The sequence below is a fragment of the Lutra lutra genome, chromosome 14 (genome assembly GCF_902655055.1).
Source record: "Lutra lutra chromosome 14, mLutLut1.2, whole genome shotgun sequence".
NCBI lineage: Eukaryota > Metazoa > Chordata > Mammalia > Carnivora > Mustelidae > Lutra > Lutra lutra.
In genome coordinates, this window is record NC_062291.1 from 9,359,134 (window position 1) to 9,382,893 (window position 23,760).

General features: G+C 44.0%; 1 protein-coding gene across 1 annotated transcript in view; it reads left to right on the forward strand.

The window, feature by feature from the left end:
• The first annotated feature begins 2,148 nt into the window (after window positions 1-2,148).
• ACTN2 (actinin alpha 2) overlaps window positions 2,149-23,760 on the forward strand; it is a 66,159-nt gene continuing 44,547 nt past the window's right edge. Inside the window, exon 1 of the mRNA XM_047701787.1 lies at window positions 2,149-2,499. Within this exon, the coding sequence (XP_047557743.1) occupies window positions 2,374-2,499 (126 nt within the window). The 5' untranslated portion in view covers window positions 2,149-2,373. The remainder of the gene's footprint in view (window positions 2,500-23,760) is intronic.

Here is a 23,760-nt window from a genome sequence, read left to right on the forward strand (position 1 = left end):
AGAATCTCAAGCAGATACCCCGCTGAGCATGGAGTCAGATGTGGGGCTCGATCTCACCCTGAGACAAGACCTGAGCCAAATCAAGAGTCGGACAGGTAACCCACTGAGCCACCCAGGTGCCCTTCCTACAGGCATTTTTGACATTTGTTCTGGAACATGGTTAAATGACTTAGAAATAAACATTTGGTCCTTTTGAGTTTCTTTTGAGCTTTTTCAGGCAGGTCCAGTAAATGATATAATTGAGTGATATAATTTAGTTTAGGGGTAATGTCCCCCTACCTCTGAATACTCCATCTGATGCTCTGTGAATGATGAAGTTTTTCACTCTGGCTAAGGGAAACAGAAACTATTCTAGGCCCCTTAGGGCTTCCAAAGAACATTCCTTCTAGTTCTTTTGGGTGGTTCTTCCCTTGGCTTCAGGTACTTTTTTTCCCATGCATTCATTGATCAGACTAGACGGGCAGTCTCTGAAAATCCAGCGTTCTCTCTCTTCGCAGCTCTCTCTTCTGTAATTGGCCTTGCAAACTCTAGCTGCCTTGTCTCTCTGAACTTCCTTTAGGGAGACCACTGAGCTATGCCTGGGTTGCATCTTGGAAACTTTCTCCAGGCAATAAACTAGGACAATCACAGTACTCATGTTGTTTATTTCTTTTCATCATCATCCTTCTTTGCCTGGTGACCAACGTCTTGAAAATTTTTGTTTCCTATGTATTTGTTCCCCAGGTTCCAGTTATTTCAGGAAGGAAGGTAAATCTGTTTCCTTTTATTTCACCTCATCTGCTACCTGAAGTCCCCACAATTAATTCTGAAGACCAAGATTCACAGTTTTTAAAATTGTTGATACAGTTTTTAATAGTTAAAGTTTAGTGATAAACTTATTCAGAGAGTGTGATTTTAATACAAAATATAAATTTAAAATCTTAAATTTAATTCACGTAAATGAGCTCAATCACTATTTCCAAGAGTACTTATTCTTTCAACAAATATTTGAGCACCTCATTTGTAGTAGACATCCTTCTAGTTGCCGGGAGTTACAGCTATGAACATACAAAATCCCTGCTCTCATGGAGCTCATGTTCTAGTGAGTATGTTTTTAAAAATGTGAATGCAGAGTGTGTACTAATTTGTCAACGTCTTTTTGCAAAAAGCTCAAAAGAATAAAACTAAGCGATGTCAGAATTCTAAGGAACAATGATAAATCTAGGCATAGTGTCAGCTTGAAACATGTCAACAAATTGAAAGCTCTTGAACCACAAACAGTTGTTTAGCATCTGTGGGCAACTTTTATTCAATCTGGACTTAAACTTCAGAAGGCAAGTGCCCTGCCTAGCAGTTTGCCTCTGAATTCCCCCGTGCCTAGCAGTGTCTGGATTACAGTAGGCGCTTAATCCATAAAGTGATGAAAAGAATTCAACCTACCGGTCGCTGAGGACCGCGCTTTGGATCCTTCCCGGCATAACTGACAGGGAACAGCTAAGCGAAACCACAGGGATGGAAATGCTTATGTGAAACGTATCACGGCGAGATGGAAGTGTAACACGAAGCTGGCTGCTTGTCCACCATTGTCAGTTCTTTTAAATTTATGACTGGCAGGTGAGAGATGACACTTCCCGCCTTTGGTTTGGTTCCTGACGTTTTAATATGGTTGATCCAAGTCTCTTGCCTTGATTTCCCTAGGGGAGGGGAGGACAAGAAGGGATTCTGTATCTTTCAAACTTTACTTTTCAGGGGTTTAAGTGCATGTTATATATGGAAATATGTGGAAAATTGAATATGCAAATGATATATGGAAAACTTGGATGCGTCGCAGGTGGAGGCCTCCCCAGGACCGCATACATCCATTCCTCCCACCTCCGCCCGCCGCCACCCCAACCCCGCAATCGACTCAGGTGCCGGCAAGCCAAGCCCACCGCGAGCCAGAAGGGTAAGTGAGAGGCGTGGGCTGGCGCAAGCAGGCTCAGCTCACCACCAAAGAGGCTTGCTGCAGCGGCGCGAGCGGGGACCCCCAGCCACCCCGCGCCCCAGCCCCAGCCCCAGCCCACCCGCACGTGCTCCGAGCGGCGGGAGCGGAGGCGGACGGAGGGCGGGGCGGGGGCGCGGCCGGGCGGCCACGTGACCGGCGGCGCGGGTATTAAGCCGCTCGGCAGCTGCTCGCCGCCTGAGCTGGTGCTTCGCCCGCGACCCAGCGTCTAGGCGTGCCGCCCCGAGAGGAGCCGCGCGAAGGTCACCCCGCGCCCGCCAGTCTGCCGCCTGCGCCTCCGCCGAGCTCCGAGCGCCCCGCCGGCCCCGCCGCTTCTCCGCCCGCCCGTCCGTCAGTCCATCAATCCGTCCGAGCCCCGCGCGCCCCGCCGCAGCCCCGGCTACCCGAGCGCCATGAACCAGATAGAGCCCGGCGTGCAGTACAACTACGTCTATGACGATGACGAGTACATGATCCAGGAAGAGGAGTGGGACCGCGACCTGCTCCTAGACCCCGCCTGGGAGAAGCAGCAGAGGAAGGTCAGCAAGGGGCCCGTGTCCGCTGCCTGCGGGCTCGGCCCCGGTATCTGTGTGTCCCAGCCCCCGCGGGCTCGCCGACTGCGGGCACTAGCGAGAGGGCGCGTGGTGGAGGTTTCGTGTTGTCCTGTGTCATCGTAGCCCGGGTGCCCCGTTAGGAAGGAGAACACTTCCAGAGACAGGCACGAAATTGGGCGTCCAGTCTGTGCGCGCGCGCGTGTGCGTGTGTGCGCGCGTGTGTAAGTAACGTAAGAGTCACAGAACGAAAAATGTTAAAAGAGGAACAGTGCTGTGTACGTGTGAATCTGCTTTAATCAGCGTTAGATCGGAATCTGAAAGACTCTCGGGTCGCTCCTCACCCCTTGAGTCTGTGACCTTGGCCACGGGAGTTATACTTTACCTGTACCACTGTTTCCGTTTGCCTCTCGCCCCTCTCTCCCCAAATAAAAGATGTCAGGGGAACATCAGTGTCATTGGGATTTCCACAGGGCTCCCCAAAGAGGAATTGCAAATCATTTCTTAGATGTTTTGGGCTCCTAAGAGAGAGATGCTGTAGGAACACTAGGCACTCACCAATAAAGTAATAATTATTTCACACTCTATTTATGGTTCATGGAGGTAAGCACCCAGGGATGAGGGAGTCAGCCAGCTCTGAAAGCTCCTTGCCCTTCTTGGTAGGCGCTCTCTGGGGGCCCAATGGAATATTCCATTATTTCAAGGTTTCTTCTTGATCCCCTTGGCTAGAACAAGTAGGGGATGCTCACCAGGAGGCTAAATCCCACCTCCTGTTTGACTGGGCACAGAGCCTGGCGGAGTCAGACGTGCCAGCCCAGACCTGCTAACCCAACTTTATGATGACAGTGTCAGGACAAAAGTGAGGTGCCCTATACTTTCCCCCCACTATTTTTCTGGGGGGTGGGGCAAAGTGAAATTCCCTGCTAAGGACCTGCTTTTAAGTGAATAAGGTCTGCCCACCATATGTGTGCATGGGAAATGCTCTCCTAGATGCCCCTGTGAGTGGGTGTGCTGTATGACACTGTAAATTAGCATATGACGGTGGGGCGATACATCCTTCTGTCCCCATGAACGGCCTTGGCTGCGAGAATCTCTCCCTATTTGGATAATTATCAAATACCAGAGCATTATTTTTACATCAAGATCTCTCTTTTGTCGGCTACCCTCTCTGGTCAAATACCATTTACTACTATTATTCTCAAGCTCTCATTTGGGTACATTTCCCTCTCCACCTTAGTTTCCTAAGAGTTCCACCATCCCCACCTTCTTGGAAACAAGAGGACAGAAGTGATAAATATAAGTTGAGTCTACAAAGGAAAATAACATTTCAGACCTGCTGTTTTTTAAAGGACATCAGGAGAGAAACACATGGCCTGAGGATTATTAATATGTCGTCTGGGTCAGTGATGCATTATCAGTCAGCAAGAAGTTAAAGTGAGTTTAACTTTCTGCATTAGTGTTTTTCTTTAAAGTTTTGATTACTACATTTTTCACGTTTTGTTTTTTTTTTAACTCCTAAGTCTTCCTTTCAAAGGTTGCCTTTTTTTTTTTTTTATGAGACACCGTAAATTAGCTAAGACATTGGACAGGTACTCTGCCCATCATTTTTAGGTCTAATCACAGAAACAGTGTTTCTGTTATTTTTGTTTTTGTTTTTTCCTACAGTACAATATCAGGATAGAGCTAATGTCAGTTTCTAAAAACCACATTGACATCTATCTCCTCTTGTTTTTTTTATTATGTTCACAATATTTTTGAATAGAATTCCTGTGTGAATATATCATTGTAATTGTATAGCACTTGACATATTTTATTAAAAACTGTATATACTTCCCAATCCCAGTTCAAAAGAATGCTAGAAAGTTTAAAGTGAGAATTCATTTTTTTTTCCCCCTTAAGATAGATTGAGTGTTGTAGATGCTGGGGGGGGGGGGACCCCACTGCCTTAGGACACAGATCTGAACAGATCTAAAACATACTGTGTTTCTACTTTTGGTATAGCACCTACTCAAGTCAATAAAATAATATTGAACTGTGAGTTCAGAGTAAGAGCAGTGAGTGGCCTCTATTTATGTCCTATGAGACACACTGTTGGAACAGGGCAAGGATAAAATACCATTGTTTCTATTGTGGGCTACCTTCTCCACACTCTGTTTCAGTGATATGCTGGGTATGAGATCTGTCAACAGATGTTGGTAACACATGATGACGTCCGTAGCATTTTAATGGATGTGGTGCCTAATTATATCCACAGTTCAGAGAGTCTCATAGGCTGTGGTAATCCTTGCTCTCTGGTGTGGAATTCCTTGCTACAGAAGGACTTAGTGAAAGTATAGTGCTTTTTTTTTTTTTCTTTTTCTTAGATGCTGATTTTTTAAAAATTGGCAAAATCCATGTAACAAAAAATGTACCATCTTAATCATTTTTAAGTGTGCCGTTCTTTAAGGTTAAGGACTGCACGTTGCTGTGTTATGCGGCCAATCTCCAGAACTTTTTCCATCATGGAAAACTGAACTCTGTATACTCATTAGAGAGTAACTTTACATTCTCCCCTCTCCCCAGCCCCTGGCAACGGCCCTGCTACTTCGCGTCTCTATGAATGTGACTCCTCTAGGGATCTCATGTACGTGAAATCCTCCTGTATTTGTCCTTTTGTGGCTGGTTTATTTCACTTAGCATAATGTTTTCAGGGTCCATCCATGTTATGGCATGGGTCAATATTTCCTTCTGTTTTAAGGCTGAATGATATTCCACTCTATGTACATACCACTTACTTATCTGTTTATCCGAAGATGGACACTTGGGTTGCTTTTGTCAACGGTGAATAATGCTGGTGTAAGTGTGTGCGTACCAGTATCTTCTCATGACCTTGCTTTCAATTTTTTTGGTTTTGTACTCAGAAATAAAATTTCTGGTTCCTGTGATAATTCCATTTTCAATTTCTTGAGGAAGCTTCATGCTTTTTCCAAAAGGAGGCAATTCAGAAGACATTGACTTTACCATTAAGTATGCATACAAGGATTTCAGAGTGCTCCCCTTCTCTTTCAGGGGTGTTTAGTAAATGGGGATGGGGATATTTACATTCACGTAAATGAGGCTGTCTTCAGTGGACTTTTGAAACTTCTCGAGCTTTGGTATTTAGAAGAAAGCTCCTCTTGGAACCAAGGAACATATTCAACCTTCAGTTTGACTGAAGCCTAATCAGGAGGTGACTTGTCAGAACAGCAATGCTGACTATGTGTGCTATCTCTGTAAGCACGGGGTGCTGTCCTTCACCGCTCTGGGAGGCTAGCACAGGCCTTTTAAGGAAATAAATGACTGTGTGCTTTGTGACACGAGGGGTCCTTACACCCTTAACTTGTATATGGCTGGATGATCAATACACTTTTTTACCAGCTTTTGGGAGAATAAGGGAGTGGTTAGTATATTCCCCCATTGGAGTTCTCCCCAGTTTTAATCAGTCCTAGAGAAGGTCAAGTTCTTCTTCATAGTCAGAAGCTAGATGGACTGATTCACCACTCACCTCAGAGTACCTCCTGTTCATCCTGTCACCCAGGCTAAAATGTCACCGGGTCGGATCAGGCAGCATCCAAAGACATGTGTGGGAGCAGCTGCCCACAGGGTCCATGTTAATTAGAGAGCCGGGGAACCTGAGGTTGCCCCGCCCAGTGTTCCATGGCGAGTACCTGCCGAGGAAGGGAGCAAAGTGAAGTCTCTTCTCCTCTGCACCAGGAAATCTGCCTTTGCGTGAATTTTTCCTGGGAGAGAAAGCGGTACGTGTTTCAACAAGGTGAGCAGTTACTAAAAAGCGGGTGACCATTTCCAGGTTCGTGAAACCTAGAGGGCTCTCAGCCCTCACTGGTACTCTCTGACCGTTGTCAAGTCCCTAAGCCTTCACGTGTCCATGTATCTAGAAAATAAAGGTAAGCGATACCTTTCTTACCTCATTGTGTTTCTCAGGATCGAACGGTTAAACCAGTTTATGTGGAAGGGGCTCCATACAGTCTAAATGTTCAGATGTTATTATCCTCACGCAGCAAATACTTTTATTAACAGTAGTGAGCTCTACACCTGGACTGGGGAGGGATGATGAGGCACAGACTTGTTGCTTAGTGGCTTTGCTGTACTGTTTCATGTGTGTGGTCAAATAGACTTTCCATAAAATTTACCATTGTCACCATTCTTAGGTGTACGATTCAGTGACGTGAACACATTCACAATATCATGCTATCACCCATCCGTCTCCTGAATTTTCCCATTGCCTGAAACTCCATGTCCATTAAATCACCAGCTTCCCTTCATCCTGATGTATTGTAAAGAGAGGATTTACACTGTTGGACTCTGGAGGGAAATAATACATGGCTTAATATTAATTGTTGTGTAAAGAACAGAAATTATAGGTCAAATCAGGAAAGCTGTCGTGGGTGGGGACAATGAGAAGTAGCTTTGTGAGCAAGTAGGACTCGGGCCAGACCTTAATTTCAGTAGTAACTAAACATTAGCTGAGTAGAGAGGAGACAAAAATCGTATTCCTGGCTGGAGAAATGGAGTGAAGCGACTGTTGTGTTTCTTGGGGGTAGGGAGGTGCGTGGATAAGTGGGATGTCACCATAATAAGTGTTCACATCACTCTTTAGTGCCATGAAAGCACCCGCTCTCCCCTCTTCCCTAGCCCCTCTTTACCACCCTCTGACAAAGGGCTGAGGGGACAAGCTCAGAGAGGGAGAGTCTAAAGGGTGGGCAGGCTGGGACACCAGGCTCCATGTTCTTGCAGGTGTCTGCTGTTTGTGATGTGCTTGAGGGAGAAAGAGAAGGAGACGGGCTTGGCTGAAGCTCCTGATGGAGACTGGGATGCAGAGAGAGGGCCCAGGTTACAGTGGACTGAGACGAGGATGAGGGCGGAGCCCTGCAGGTGTTGGAGCTCCAGAGGTCCGTGTTTAAAGAAGCAGACTGTTTGCAGGAAGAATCAGATGCGTGAGGACCTGAGTCCGGGAGACCCAGGCAGGAGCCCAAGATAGGACCCGCTGGGCAGAGTGGTGAGGATTAGAACCAGGGGCTGGTAGGAGCAATGGCGAGGAAGGCATCAATTTTTGAGTGGTCAGGAGGGATTATAAAAGTATTAAATGGCCCCGTGCTATTCCACGGCAGGCTGCTCATAAATCCAGTTAAGCAGACATGATCCCACCCTGAGAGCTCGTGGACTGGAAACTCAAGACAGCAGTATTGACGAGAAATGAGCAAACTGATGCGGAGAGTCTATTCACCGGCCAGGAGAGAGAAAGCTGCACATTTACAGGATATGTCTGTCATCCAGCGCCCGGGAGAGGGGAGGAGGGTGCACTCCATGGCAGAGGGGAGGGTGGTGTGTCCCTGTGGCCACAGCTGGAAGGGAGGGCAGGAGTTCCAAGGGACCTTTGATGTCCAGGGAAGGATGTTGGTGGGTAGGCATGGACAGACAGAATCTAGTATGAGCCCTAAGTAGTCTCTGCCCCCGGAGGGACCATTGTTCTAAGTGCACTTGGGTTGCTGTAGTTGATCATACGTGCACGGGGCGTGAGGCAGAAGAGTCACTCTTTGTCTTTGGACCCTCCCCAAGGCACTGGGGTACATCCTGGAGCATGCCTCACCCCTCCAGCCAAGGGCACTGTGGTAGAAAGTTGAACTCCAAAGATTCTCCAAGAGTGGGAGGACACATATAATTCTTAGCTGGGAAACTTAATGAACTCGGCTTCAGAAAGCTGTCAGCACACGCCGCCGTCAGTTGCTGCAGCTGGGAGACACCTACAGAAAAGGCGCAGGACCCGAGTGGGTGGGGGAGCCGCCATGATGAGCAGAGGAGTTGGTACGGAATACGTTGGAGGACAGTCAGAATTGTACCGCTGTTTCCCTGGGAACCGTACTGATTCTTCCAGAAAGAACAGAAAGCAGAGATTAAGGGGAACGTTTGCTAACTGCTGTGCTAGACAAATTCCAAAGGCAGGAAAATCTTGAGTGCAAGGAATTGGTCTTTCTAAAGCAGTCTGGAACATTTTTTATGCGAACAACGTATCTGAGCGCATGCAGGCATGCGGGGTGGGTGGTGGTGGCACACGCACCCCTCCTCCTCCCCACAGTTTTCCATGCCAGAAACCGGAAGATGCTTTGACCTGCCACCCTACTGAAGAGCAAGATGTAGTGGGGCATAGGCATGGCCATTCATTCTTTTATTTGACATTTATAATGGGCCTGCTAGGGACCAGGAATAGAGAATTGAGTTGACCTTAGGCCTTAAGGAGCTTATAGTCAGGTTCAAGAGACAGAAAGGTCATTGCAAAGCACAGAGAGGGCCACCCAGTTCAACTAGGCTGGTGAAGGAAAGGAGAGAGTATTTCCAAAATGCTTCTCCCATGTGGTTTGCCATCATGGTACTGGAGACATCTTCCTCCTTGGCACTCAAATGGGATCCTGGGACTTACTCTTGGTGCCTCCCTCTCTCCCAACTCTGGTGGAGCCACCTGCCAAAATCCTCTGGACCCTGCCCCTTCATCCCATTATGTACTTTAAGGTCTTCAGAGTTTCTGTGTTTCCTGCCTGGGTTAGGGTGGTGGCCTCCTACTTTGTCACCCTTCCGTGGCTTATGCTTCTCTTCAGGCTTTCCTCCATGATGCTGGCAGGAGTGATCTTTATGGAGCACAAGCCTACTCATGGTATTTCCTGCTTAAAGTCCCTCTGTGGTTCTTTATTGCCTTCAGCAGAGAATTCAGACCTCCTGCAGTGCTCTGGGAGGCCAGGTCCAAGCTAAGCTCTGTCTGCTATTCCATTTCCCGCCCCAGCAGGGCCAAGGTCCAATCCCAGCTCTGTCTGCTATTCCATTTCCCGCCCCAGCAGGATCAAGGTCCAATCCCACAGAGTGGCCCTCACCATGTTTGATTCACCCCTTTGCCTTATACCCAGCCCCAACCTCCTCCACCCATTCTGCAGTCCCTCCTGCAAGAGGCCAGCCTTCTAGGACATGGTCCCCTGGTGCCATCATGATCTTTCTGAGGAGAGGACTATGAGCAGACGCTCTTCTCTGGTTCCCCAGGCCCAGCTCTGAGCCTGCTCAGACTCTGTACTCATTTTTGGAATGAGAAAATTATGAGCCCTATTTCTGAAAAGTGTTTAGTTTAGCACAATTAAAAAATTTAAATGTAACAATTAAGAAACTTTTTTTTACAGTCTTTAGAACTCCTTGAGCTATATATGTATTAACTCCAATTCATGCCTGTTCCGTAGTGGTTTTAAAAAAAAGTATTTTTCTCAAGTCCTCAAAATGAATGGAGTTATCTGACTTAATTCTTATTCTAAAACGGAGCCTTCAAAGACAAGCTGCTTAATTTTTAAAAAATTGGAATTTAGAGATTTTTGAAATAAAAATTCATTCATGCAAATTTATTTAAATTATAACATGTCACCATATTAATGAGCAGAATTTCTAGCCAGCTAAATTTGATTTGAAATGACCATTTTTTTTCTCAGATTGAGAATCTTTACCCACTTAATAAAGAAAAATTACATTAATGATTCACATAAGTAAATTTAAATGTGTGATTCTTATATACAAAATATGGTAAAAATTTTTTTGGAAAACCTGTTGCACTTCATAGTAGTGGAATTAGAAAATAAAGAATAGATATTCATGGGTGATTCGGAAGAGTGTGTGTATTTCCGGAAAGGAGTTGACCTGAGTGCCAAGTCCAAAACTGAGAAGTTAGTGTGACTTTGAGTTATCTTCATTTGTTTTTGCTAGGAGGTAGAAGTGTTAGTTATAATCCCTAGGAATAATTGCAAATTGAAAATAGACTCTTAGTAGTGGTATCTGTGACAGTCTTTTCACTAAAAGACATGTAATCTTGGGGGGGAAAACCCTCCTTTTTTAGTAATTTTGAGGACCAGATGGACAAGTAGGTGAATATGAGGTCATTTGGAGGAAATGAGAACCACATTTAGTATGAACCTGTGATTGAGTCTTTTAATTGAGATTGGCAAATCAAGAAATCCTACCTTTTAGAGCCATAAAGAGTTTTTATTTCATGATCATCAAATAGGATGTGAAAATAATTATTTAGAAGTTAGGTAATGTCATTGGTCTTTATTAGAATTTTGAGAAATTTTATATTATGTTTACCCACGTGAAACTCTTTGATGCTGACCATTTTCACCTCCAAAAATTGCACTTTTCTTACATTCAACCCAATAAAACTATGGTACTGCTATGTCCCACTATGTCTGAGATCCTTGACCAGTACCAATACAGTAGCCAGACCATAAAGCTAAATTCTAATCATTTCTAGCCTTATCTCTAACACTTTTGGTGTTCATTTAGGAAAGTAAGGGCGTGGGGATTGTGGGGTTTTGTCCTAGTTAAAAATGTGAGGTTTGGATTGAGGGCTTGCTATCCAATGGAAATATCAAGGAGAAAGGTCAAGCTGGAGGTTCAGGCATAGAAGCTATCTGCTCATAGGCAGTGGTTGAAACTTTGGGGAGGGGAACATGGAGGATCTCAGAGAAGAGGACTTCCACAGGAAGCAGTGATATTACCTGCCCATGGACGCATTGCTTCTCTACGTGAAGATGTGCTTGCCTCAAACGACTTGGAACCACTCGAACTGTTGAGATGGCTTTGATTTTCTTCCTGGAGAAATCTCACCGTGGTATTCCACTGGAACTTTGCCAGTCTGAGTCTGGCATTTGAATTGGGTAACTGCTGAAAGAGAAACCCAGGGATTTGGCGACATGGGATGGGATATCTTTTAGCCGTTGAGATAAGTTACGCTTTCAAAGGAAGTGAAAAGCTGCGAGAAATTATTAATGGTGATTTGTTCAGGTCTGGGGCATAAAACCCTTCTGCGGTTGAAAGGGCCAATGATGGGCTTTCTTGAGGAAGACTATATTGGAAATTTTTGAGGATTACTAAAAACAGTAGAATTTGTTTCATCTTACACTAAATGTAGAATTTAACTCCAAGATAGGTTTCCTTTTTTTCCCCATATTATCATTTAAAAAGTTAAGGAGATGAAACAAATTATTGCTGTCGTTTAGATGTTTTGTTTTAAGGTTTTTAGAAAACATGACTGGTATTTTGGGTGTTGGAGAGCATCAGTCATGCAGATGATAGAAGACATATACAGAATTGTAATCATTTTAAAGATGACCCACAGAGGATAGTATTTTTCTATTTTGAGACAAACAAATTTTTCAGTGGCAGCAGGGGTAAGAGTGAGATTGGGCTGGGATGTGGGGAGAGAGACATTAGTTGGAAAAATGCAAGTCATGCATTTTATATCTTACACACCGTGTAATTTCTATTCAATTAGTGGAATTTTACGAAATAGGAGGTGGCTGATTATTTCATTGCATTTTTTTTAAAGATTTTTATTTATTTATTTGACAGAGAGAGATCACAAGCAGGCAGAGAGGCAGGTAGAGAGAGAGGAGGAAGCAGGCTCCCTGCTGAGCAGAGAGCCCGATGCGGGGCTCGATCCCAGGACCCTGAGATCATGACCTGAGCCGAAGGCAGCGGCCTAACCCACTGAGCCACCCAGGCGCCCCTTCATTGCATATTTTGATCTCTTTTGTTAAATTCTGAGACAGAAGGATACTTGAAAAAATTTTTTTTGGTATAACACCAAAACAAAAAGAATTCCAACAAGACGGTGAAAGTGATATTTTCATATGTGAATTTTTGCTAGTGGATTAAGAAAAAAGAGGGGGAGGGGATTTGGCGTGTTATTCTTAGTATCCCAAACTATTCACTGTAACGGGGCAGAGCAACTAATTTATTGAGAATTACCAGGCACTGTTTTAACCAAAGGTACTATTTTATTCACTCTTCACAACAGTCTTGAGAGCTGAGTGTTATTACCCTCCTTTTTTTAGCCAGGGAATTTAAGTAATTTGTCCAAGAGCTGTTGCGGGTGGGGAAAGGTGGCTGGAACAGAATTCCAAAGTACGAAGACACGGCTCTATCTCTCAATAGGAACTTTGTAAAATGTGCTGGTGGTAATATTCTATTGCATCCTCTGGTCCACAAGCGGCAGAGCTGAAATTTGAGCCAAGTTGCTTATCTTTGAAGGTTGCACTTTTAACTATGGAACACTTTGTGGGTTTTTGTTGTTGTTGTTGCTTTCTGCCCAAACTTAACATATAAACTACACCTTGGATCTGAAGCGCGGGATTCGGTATTCCTAATTTCTCACTTATCCCTCACCGACCGTTGCTGTGGAAGGGTGTGTGCCTGTGAATTTCTCATTCCTAAATGGGTACAATTGGGGGATCTGATGAAATGAGAGAACTAAATTTTGAGACATGGGGAACATTGTCACTCAGAGGTTTTCTCTAGGTCAAGCTGTATGGCATTTGGGGTGTTCAACAGAAATGCCACAGGAGGAGGAAAGGGACCACAGGAAAAGCCAACTAAACCTCTAAACAGAGTTTAGTAGGACATGCCATTAGGGGCGTAGCTTTGGAATTTTAACTTCTGGTCTGGTTGGCTCAGTTCCAAAAGAAGCCAGAGTTCATTCAGGATGCCTAAGTTCTTGAGTTAGCTCCCTGTTGGAACCAGCAAATGGGACTCCAAGAGGCATGAGCACAGATGAGATTCATCTTCTAGGATAGGCATGATGTCTTAGTGGACAGCAGCTCTCTCTAAGATTTGGGGTCCACAGAGATTCAGCCTAAACACTGATGTGGCCGTACCAAGGACTCCTTTCCTTTACATTAAAAAAAAAAAAAAATCCCACTTTTCTGTTCTATAACTTCCTTGTATGGAAAGTTTCAAACATACACAGGAGCCGAGAGACTATAGAACACAGTGAATACTTCTGAACCCAGCTGGCCAAGGAAAACCTGTTTCATGGACAGGGAATGTCCACTTCTACCCCTGCCCAGCTTTATTGAGGTGTAATTGACAAATAATAAATTGTATATATTTCAACTATACAGAATGTTTTGATATGTGAGTATACCGTGAAATGGCCACCAAGGTTGTCCACTTCTAAGAGGAAAAACAAAGTTTTTATGTTCAACAAGTGATTTATTCCATAAACACAACTTTGAAAGAAAGCAGCATGAAGCACAATGTCTCCTTCCCCCTCGGAGCTCCTCTCTTTTCACCTAAAATCCCACACTTCCTGCTACCCCTCTGGCCATCTGGGCCTCCTCCCTCCTCTGCCCTACTTGTATACCTCCCCTCACCCCCAAAGTCTCCTAAGGATTTCTCATATTCTTAACATTATAATCATCTGTTCCTAAAAACGGAAGGTTCCCAACACCTGCCTTTCTGGAGATCACCTGTGTTTTAGAGGTGACCTTTTTAAGACCATAACCCCCGTCATCAGGGTGAATTTCAGGCTGTCCACAAGAAGAGGATGGGAAGTGTGCGAAGCACTTTGGGTGGAGGCAAAGCCTCTTCCCATCCTGTGAAAATGGGAATGGTTCAATGCCAGGAGTTTGTGGCCACATATGAAGTCACTACTGATAGGGTTTGTGCCATGTGTAGGCAGTATCTCTCTCCTGCTGCAAACTGATCTGATCAAGTGACCCTGTAACCTCTTTCAGGGTTATCTGTCTAGTTCTCTCTCCGTTCCTACGACCACCGCTGTTGCCACTTGGGACGGAGAGCTTGGATTTGAGACAGGAGGTGGGAAAAATGTCTGAGGATGCTGAATTTGATACTCGTACATCTTCATTCCTCCACCACCCCCAGAGTACAGCCGGAGGAAGGAGAGAACAGACATTTAAAGGGTTCTTGGGGAAAGGTTATTTTTAGGGGCGGTCTTGCCAAGACTGGTTCCGGGGATTTTATTTAGATACAGATTGGGCCCCTGCCTGCTTACATGTGTCCATTTCTAGGGTGGTCCTTGGGGTGATGGGAGGAAGCCGGATGCACACTGCAGCTCCAGGCCACCTCTCATTCCTTGCAAAAATTCCATTTTATTTTATTTATCTTGTATTTCCCCGCCAGCTTTGTTGAGATATAATTGTCATACAGCATTGTGTAAATTTAAGGCGTGCCCTGTGTTCATTTCTCAGCACCTCTGTTCTTCGTGAAAGGATATGAGGAGGTGGAGTGAGAGGTAGGGACCTTGCATCCAGGTCGGCCCAGGATGGTCCCACTTGTGGCTGGAAATTAGAAACCGCTTCTCCTTCGACTCGCAGAAGTCATGCAGTTTAGACAGTAACTCAGTGGTCACTCTGTTCCAAGGACATACCCATGGCAACCTCAGAGAATGGTAAAATAATGTTGAGAACCAAATGATTTATATATAATATAGTAATGCCTTTTCTCAGAGTACTTGCCTATTTCTGAGCTTTAAAAAATGCAGATATTGGTGAAGTGAGATTTCTTATAGTTTGGCAGCTTTAAATGCCAGAGTCTAGTAATGTCTGAGTGTTTTAATTCCCTAATCCTTTAGGAGACCAAGCCCTGCAGAGAGCTGTGGGAGTGAGCCCTGTGTGTGGAGGGACATCGGGCCACCGACCCCATTGGTGGGCCAGGTTCCCATCTGAAATGCATGCCGCCATATGCTTTTGTTATCTGATATGCTATCTGTATGGTTTTATAAATACTGTATAGATGTCTCCTTAAGACAGTTTGATATTACTATGTGCTGTGCTTCAAGGATGTTTGTTTTGCCCGTCTGAAAAATGAAAGGTAAACATTATTTAAATATGCAGACCAGTCACCAAAGTCAAATCTGACTTTGTTCTTCAGGCAGGTTGTCTTTTCTATTAAATAAATAAATAAATAAATAAATAAATAAATAAATAAATAAATAAAATGTTCAGGCCCTTGGGAATCTGGGAGTGAAGTGGTGGTAAGTATATTTGCTGTGTGATAAATTCATGTTTACTGTCAAGATTGCCCTTGTATCAGATACTGGTGGGGCTGTCCCTGTCAGAGTCCTTTAAGGACTTGGTAAGGAAGCAGGAAAAAGGCTGTCAGAAATACCTGGTGTGTGACCGTGGGTTCTATTGCTGTAACTGGTAACTGGATATTACAGACTCCAAAGGATTTCTATTCTGCCATCCTAGAACTTGGACGGTGTGTACCTTCTTCATTAGGGTTTTGAAATGCGATGTCGAAATAGGGATGTTAATGGGAAACTTTAAAAAATCCTGAAGCAGCACCTCATTGATTAACTTCAGAAGTTAGGGTGGCTTAATTATATCCAATGTAAGTAGTTTTTCTTTTTTCAGGGAGAAATGTGGAGGATTAAATGAAGTAAAACTTGCTAACATAGTCACAGATAACCCCCAAGACCAAAGAGTGGGCTAACAAATTGTATATACTTGCCTGAGTCACTTTTTAGATTTTATTTATTTATTTTTATTTATTTGTTTGACAGAGAGAGAGATCACAAGGGAGCAGAGAGGCAGGCAGAGAGAGAGAGGGGGAAGCAGGCTCTCTGCTGAGCAGAGAGCCCAATGTGGGGCTCTATCCCAGGACCCTAGGATCATGACCTGAGCCAAAGTCAGAGGCTTTAACCTACTGAGCCACCCAGGCACCCCTGAGTGACTTTTTTAAGATACATTTTGCATCAGGCGTACACATTCCCTGTAGAAAATACGGATAAGAAATTTTTAAAAGTCACAGTCTAGAGAAAACTCACATTCACATTTGGCCATATTATCTCCTAGAGCACTTTATGCTATAGTATGGAAGCATATGTTGATGAATTTTGTACTATAATATGTAATTATCTGAAATGTCTCAGGATATGAGGACTTCATTCTGTACTTTTGTGACTGCTCTCCAACCAGCATGAGCCCTAGGGAAGAACTTTCTGAAGGAGGAAATCCCAGCCTGGTTCCCTCCAGTGTGGTGTGAGCAAGAACTTTGGGAATGCCCAGTTTCCCTGTTTTTGCCCCTTCTGTTAACCAGAGCTTTTCCCATATGAAGAGGAAACCTGTAGACGTACCTGACAGGGTCTGTTCCCGATTTAGAACTGTGTTCTGGTCCAAAATACCAACGCAGGGAATGTGGTGAATTACAGGGAGCTGCTGCATTCTAAATGAATGCTTGACTCCCTCTGTGTAGGCATCCATTTATTTGGGTCCCTGAAAATAGTAACAGTATGGTGAACTTGAATTAAAGAATATTTATTTTGCTGTCCGTGTCGTACAAGCTGCTTCCCCAGTTGCTGAGACGGGCCCAGGAGGGAAACGTCAGTTTGCTTTTCTTTTTTTTTTTTTTTTTAAAGATTTTATTTATTTATTTGACAGAGAGATAGATCACAAGTAGGCAGAGAGGCAGTCAGAGAGAGAGGAGGAAGCAGGCTCCCCGCTGAGCAGAGAGCCCGATGCGGGCCTCGATCCCAGGACTCTGGGACCATGACCTGAGCCGAAGGCAGAGGCTTTAACCCACTGAGCCACCCAGGCGCCCTCAGTTTGCTTTTCTAAAGAAAAGCTTGAATCCCTCCTCAAGCAGAGAATCCTGAAAGTATAATCAATGTTGCTATTGCTTAAAACCAAGCCACAGTTGGGTCTGCCGTGTCATAGAGCCACCTCTTGTTCATAATTATCCAGGCTCCAAGGGAACAAGTTATTTTGGGAAGCATAGCTCAGGATCAATCATATGTAAGGCTGTTTGTTGGGGAGCCAAATGCTTGCTTACCAGAAAGTCCTCAAAGGAATTCTCCATGTAGCTCGTGCCAGTGTGGGGGAGGCAGGTGTGATCCCAAAGAACTCCCCGCTGGTGCCTAAGTCAGGCTCAACGACCTGCAGACGGCTCTCAGCTTGGATGACAGAGCACCCAGAGCTTCCCTGTGGTTCTTTGAGCTTACCGCCTTTCTTCCTTTTTTTTTTTTTTTTAAACATTTTAGAGCAAAAATGACTGAGACTTTGAAGATATTTGATTTGGTTAGTTTAACATATGCTGCCAAGCCCAAAAATAGTTTGGGAAGAATCTGCATATTTCTAACCTCTTTCCACCCCCCACCCCATTTAACAGTTAAAATGGAGAGTTCCATTGAGATCCTTTGCTCACTGTCCTTTAGAAGAGGGAATGCTAGAACTTTTTTTTTTAACAAAAAGTTTTTAAAATAAGCTCTACAAATTTTTATGTAAAAATTTTGTTTCAAAGATTTTTTTAAAAAGATGTCTTCATTTATTTGAGAGAGAGAGAGAGAGAGTGAGAGAGAGCAGCACAAGTTGGGGGAGGGGCAGAGGGAGAGGTTCTTTAAGCAGACTCCCTGCTGAGCACAGAGCCCCGTGGCTAGATCCCACCACCCATGAGACCACGACCTGAACTGACGCCAAGAGTCAGATGTCCAACCGACAGAGCCACCCAGGCGCCGTTTTAAGAATTTTAAAACACCCCTTGGAATGAAAGTAGAGGGGGCTTGAGTTGCAACTAACACTGAGAATCTTAGCCGATCAGAGAAGGGTTTGACGTCCTTGCTGTGTTGCTCCACACGCCTCGCGAATAATAGAGACAAAGAAATGAGTAATTGCGGCTAAGAAGTAAGAATCGGGAGCGTGAGTAATAAGTGGTAATAAAATGTTTGTGGGAAATTTTCTTGAGCAGGGAGGAAATTAACAGATGGAAATACTTTTTCTTCTCGATAAATGTAAGATCTTTATGAAACAGAGAAGAGTGCTAAATAATTCAGCCCAAATCCAATATTATTTATGGTGATGCATATAAGAGGGAACATGGGGACACGTATTAGACTTTAAATGGAGGCTTTGACATAGAAAAGGAATCCAGTAAGCCGAGACTTAAAACAGTTGTCATCTTCACAGGACGGGGGAAGCATACTGTAACTTAAGATCAGCAAATGATAGACTTCAGTTAGTTCCCGTATCATTCTTGTGTGTCAGTTACTATCCGTCTTCCCTGAAATCAGTAACATTCAGATTGGAGTAATGGATACTTTAGCATATTCAAATGTTGACCTCTCTTTAGAAAAAAGATCCTAATAAAGTATTAAAAGGCAATTCTGACATGAAGGTAAAAATCATGACTCTCACACAAATAGTCGCATGCTAAAGATGTTATTTAACTCACTAGCGAAGAACAAACTGGAGAGGGGTTTCAAGCAATTAAAAAAAAAAAATCCAAAGAATCGGCACATTTATAGATTAGCAATAATGACACAAAGGTCCCTCTGGGAGGAGGAATTGACCCTGTACCCAACAGAATGCATTTCTTGTCTGTAGGCAAGAATTACTTGCACTGTTCTTTATCTATGACTTACGAGTCTTGAAACAGCATAGAAGGCATGCTGTAGACAATGAACAGGTTTCCCATCAAAGCCCGGGCTTTTGCTTATATTTATGTAACTGTTGTGACACCTTTCCAGATTCCCTAGCCTTAATCTCTTCTGTCCTTTCTGGAAGGTATGGAGGAGATTGATTCCACATTACCGGAGAGGCCATTCCTCAAGCCAGAATCAGTCTGGGCAAGATTGGGCTTTGTTAAAAAACCTGAAAAGCATTTTTTTTTTCTCCTGTTAGAGAGTCTGAAGAGCTTTTAGTGCCTTTCTTCATGTGTTCTTCACAGCCCGGGACCTAAATGGTAGTTGGTCTTATGAGCCTGGTGACTGATGCCTAAAATTCAGGGTTCAGAATTCCTGATTAAAGCCAGACATGGATAGAACTATCTTTTCAAGTGCTGGAGAGCCATCTTTAACCTATCCACTTAAAGAATCATCCATTAGCCTGGTTCTATTTTTAGATGCCCTCAGCCGTGAGGTTGTCTTTTATTTTTCACAAGGATTTTTTTTAATTTTTTTGGCAAGATTACAGAGTGTATTTTAACATTTAAGGATTCTGTAGTTAAGTCTGACATGATAATAATTTTTAAAAACCTGGAACTTGAGCAGATACAGATTTTTTTAAAGCAGATATAGATTTTTCAACTCCTCAATCTTTTTTATATTTTTAGTAAAAAAAAAAAATTTGACTGTTATCTTCTTTACTCTGTCCCAGAAAGTCTGACAAATCAGATCCTAGTCAACAAAGAGTTATTGAGCACCACTGTGTGCCAGGCACTCTCCAGAGCAAAGCAAAGACCCCTGCTTCCATCTGTGTCACTTATGCCAGCATGTTTGAAGTGTGCAGGTGGCGTCACCCACCAGGTCTTTCTGAAGGCACTCTTTTCCCACTTTCCTACCAAGTCCTTCAAGGATTCCATCGGTGACAGCTCCCCTTGAGTTGTTCCTGGGCTCGCCTGCCCTGCAATTTGAGATTGTGAGGTGTCCTAACTTTGGGTAGGAAGAGACCCCGAGCCCTGCTTGCTGACAGAACTTGTTGGGCGTGAATCAACAGAAGAGGGCTGCTTCTAAATTTCACCTCTTCCTTGGTCTCGGAATAATTAAGTTGGTATTTGTGAGTATCCCTAGAAGTTAAGTGAAAAGCGGCATTTTAGGGGTGCCTCAGAGGCTCAGTTGGTTAAGCGTCTGACTCTTGATTTCAGCTCAGATCACAGTCTCAAGGTCTTGGGATCAAGGCCAGCATCTGGCTCTGCGCTCTGAATGGAGTCTGCTTGTCCCTCACTCTCTACTCCTCCCCTACTCTCAGTCTCTCTCTCTGTCTCTCAAATAAATAAATAAATAAAATTTTCTAAAACAGAATTTTGATACTGTTGAGGTTCCAACTTATTCATGACTGAAATTGTCACCATTTGAAGTATTGAAAATTTAAATGGGTACTAGTTCTCTCTCTGTGAATTACAGGTATGCTGGCTGGATGCTGGGTTCTTTGAGTGACAGAAATGTGACCAAGACAGGATCAGAGGCTACTGCGGTCATTTCGGCTTTTTGATTCCTAAAATGTACACTTGTTTGCAGGCTAATGAAAGCCCAAGAAACCAGTCATGGGCTTGCCATTTGCAGTGGAATGTAATGGGATTTGCTTTTTTTACAAGTTAATTTTGAAGCTCTTTATACTTAGTGTATTTTGAACCGAGTTAGCCCTTTATACTAATGGCCTCATGCAAATAAGTTCTTTTTAAAAAATACAGGAACAAAATATATTTCTATGGGCGAAAATTAATGCTCTGAACACTTTGTTCCTTGAGGAAGTCACAGTACACTACTGATGCTCTTTGTTCTGTGAACAGTGGTGTGAAGTGCTTGGGGGAGAATCAGGAAAAGACGAAGACCTGGCATCTTTCTGGATTCATGGATTTCAGACCTTCTTGTCTCCTCTTTCTGTCTGTGCCCTGCCACGGTTTATGAAATGTGCATGTTTATGCTTGGTTATTGGAGGTGGAATATTCTTTTGCTCCAGGAGCCTTAAGTCGTGACTGTAGGCTATGTATTTTTTTCTATGCAATGATTTAATTCCCTTTTAATTTAAACCCCAAAGCATTTCCAGTTTCTTTGAATTGCTACCACCGACTGCTGTTCTTTTGTGTTTCTGTCGCATCTGTATTGTGAAGTAGTTGGCTTTCTCTTTCATTTATCAGACATCACGGTCAGCCAGCTGGGGTAAGTGCACAGTGCATTCCTTGGGGCGAGCAGCAAGTCACAGGAAAGAGGGGCTGACTTGGCCACATCGGGCCCTCAGCGGGTCACAGAGCCAGGACTCAGATTTTAGGGTGGCTGTGTTTCAGGGTCACAGAGCCAGGACTCAGATTTTAGGGCGGCTGTGTTTCGGGGGCGCTACACTGAGCCGTCACCTGCCGTGGGATCTAGCAGGATACTGGAGACTTGGCAGAGATTTGTGGGCAGAGAACAAAAGGGCTGCCCACTGTGTACTTAGATGCCTGCTTACGCAACTCACGAGAGCATGAGGCCTCCAGATGGGCTTCCAAGACATCTTACCATTGGTTGTAACACATGCTGGATCCTTAGAGTGGACACTTACATGCTTCCATACTTCTGTCTCTCTGGTTGAATTTTTAAAATGTCGTGTGAGGAGTTGAAAGGTGTACTTGGGCACTTGGCAGCCTTGAAGGTGTGGAATTTTTTTCCAGATCAGAAGATTAGGTTGAGCAGTCTTCACTGAGAGTGGCTTCTGGGTCCAGAGACCTTGCTGAAAGGTTTTATAAGATGGCTGTGTGCCTGAATATTTATATTTAAGACCATGCTGCTATGGCCCCGTTGTATGCATCACCCAGTGCGTGTCCTCACCTGGCGCGTGGACCAGGGTCTCTCGGTTGAGGGGACTGGGATTGTGAAGCTTTGTAGTGAAACAGAAAGTTCTGCTTCTGCCAGCCATGTGGGGCAGAACTTTCTGTCCTCCCTGTGCAGAGAACTCCCTGCTCTTTGTGACGGCCATATCTCCTTTTAATTTTTATTTTTTAATTTATTTTTATTTTTTTTAAAGAGTTGATTAATTCATTTGACAGACAGAGATCACAAGTAGGCAGAGAGGCAGGCAGAGAGAGAGGAAGGGAAGCAGGCTCCCTGCTGAGCAGTGAAGCCCCATTTGGGACTCGATCCCAGGTCCCTGGGATCATGACCTGAGCCAAAGGCAGAGGCTTTAACCCTCTGAGCCACCCAGGCATCCCTATTTTTATTTTTTTTTAAAGATTTTATTTATTCATTTGACAGAGAGAGACACAGTGAGAGAGGGAACACAAGCAGGGGGGGTGAGAGAGGGAGAAGCAGGCTCCCCCCCAAGCAGGGAGCCTGATGCGGGGCTTGATCCCAGGACCCTGAGATCATGAACTGAGCTGAAGGCAGACACTTAACACCTGAGCCACCCAGGTGCCCCGAGTGTCTCCTTTATAAACACTAAAGCCGAAATCACATTTACTTCCCAGGAACAGCTCTGACCTCCTCTTCTGCCTTAACCAGAGAGTCTATAAATGGGTGCAGCTTTCTAGATGCTTCCTACCTCCTTACTTTCCAAATATTTAAAAAAAAAACAAAAAACCCAGGAAAGTGATTAGAAGGAATCTTGTCAGATTGGGAGTCTATGAGGTGGAAAATAACATACCCTTAAAAGTGATTATTATAAATAGAAAAATAAATGGAGCATTTTTACAATCAACTTTAAACCACAGACTGGCTTCCACTAGTTGTACGTGAGAGTGCGTTCTGAAACAACGTGATAGGTAGTGTTGGCCGGTCAGCTTTTATAGTTCTTCTCCTCCTGATAACCTTTTGAACTGTTTCATAGAATTGATGATAACAATTATTATCCCCCGCCCTTTTTTTTCTGTAGCTGGGAAAGTGTCAGGACATGAAGGACAAATAATTTCATGGTGTCAGAGTCAGAAATAGAATCTGAGTTCTGAGCCATGACTGCAGGCTGGACCAGGCTCGGCCTCCCCCTTTCCTGAGGCCCATTCATCCCTCCCCATAGGATTCAGGCCAGGATCACACGGTGAGCCTCCCAATGCCTTTACTGACCAACGAAAGCAAGCTCAAAATCACAGAACACTTTGACAGTGCCCCAAACTGTTTTGGACCTGAAAGATAATGCTGTGTTATCATTGGTGGGCCTGAAAGCTGAGAGCTGCTTCAGACCTTCCTACCTTCCAAGCTTCATGCTGTGGGCTGTGCCCGAATGTCGTAGCCCTCAGCACGCCCCATTCTCTTCTGTTCAGGAAAACCCCACAAACTTTTCTGAGTACCCATTTCAGGAAATGGGATCTGAAATTCATATTTCATGTTATTATTATCAGAGGAAAAGCTAGTTTAAAAAGTATAAAGGGAGTTTATAGATGTTGTCTTGCTGTATTTTTGGTTTGAAGAAAATAGAATACTAAGTTGAACAGATAGTCTTAGAGGAGACAGACCAGGCCTAGAACCTTATTACTGAAAGAATTAATAATTATCTGATAGCATGAAACCAACTTGTGTTCAGACAACTGTATCAGACTCAAGATTGATTTTTTTTTTCTTTTTCTGGGTAATAATCCTTTCCAGGTAGAGATATGAACTTGTGTTATGTAAATAACCTCAGTTACTAATCATTTTGATTAAAAGACCCTTTCTCCCTTTTGTCCGTGGAAAAGTCTGCAGTGTAGGCTGTTAGGTCTATAGGGTTAATTAACTTAAAAAGAAACCATATGCAAATGTATATCATTCAGTAGCACAGGCTTATCTCAACATATTAGTAAAGACACAGTACTTTTTTTGCCCTTAAGCACGCACAGAGAATTTAACTTTGAGAACGGCAGTAGGCTTACCGTTCTTGTGGACTAGGGACTTTGCCAGTAAGTTCTTCAGGAAAGAGGATGGCCTCACCTTCCAGTGAACAGGACTAACACTTCTTGCTGATAATCCTGGGAAACTCCTTCTACTGCTGTTGTTCTCAACTGGCCATGTTT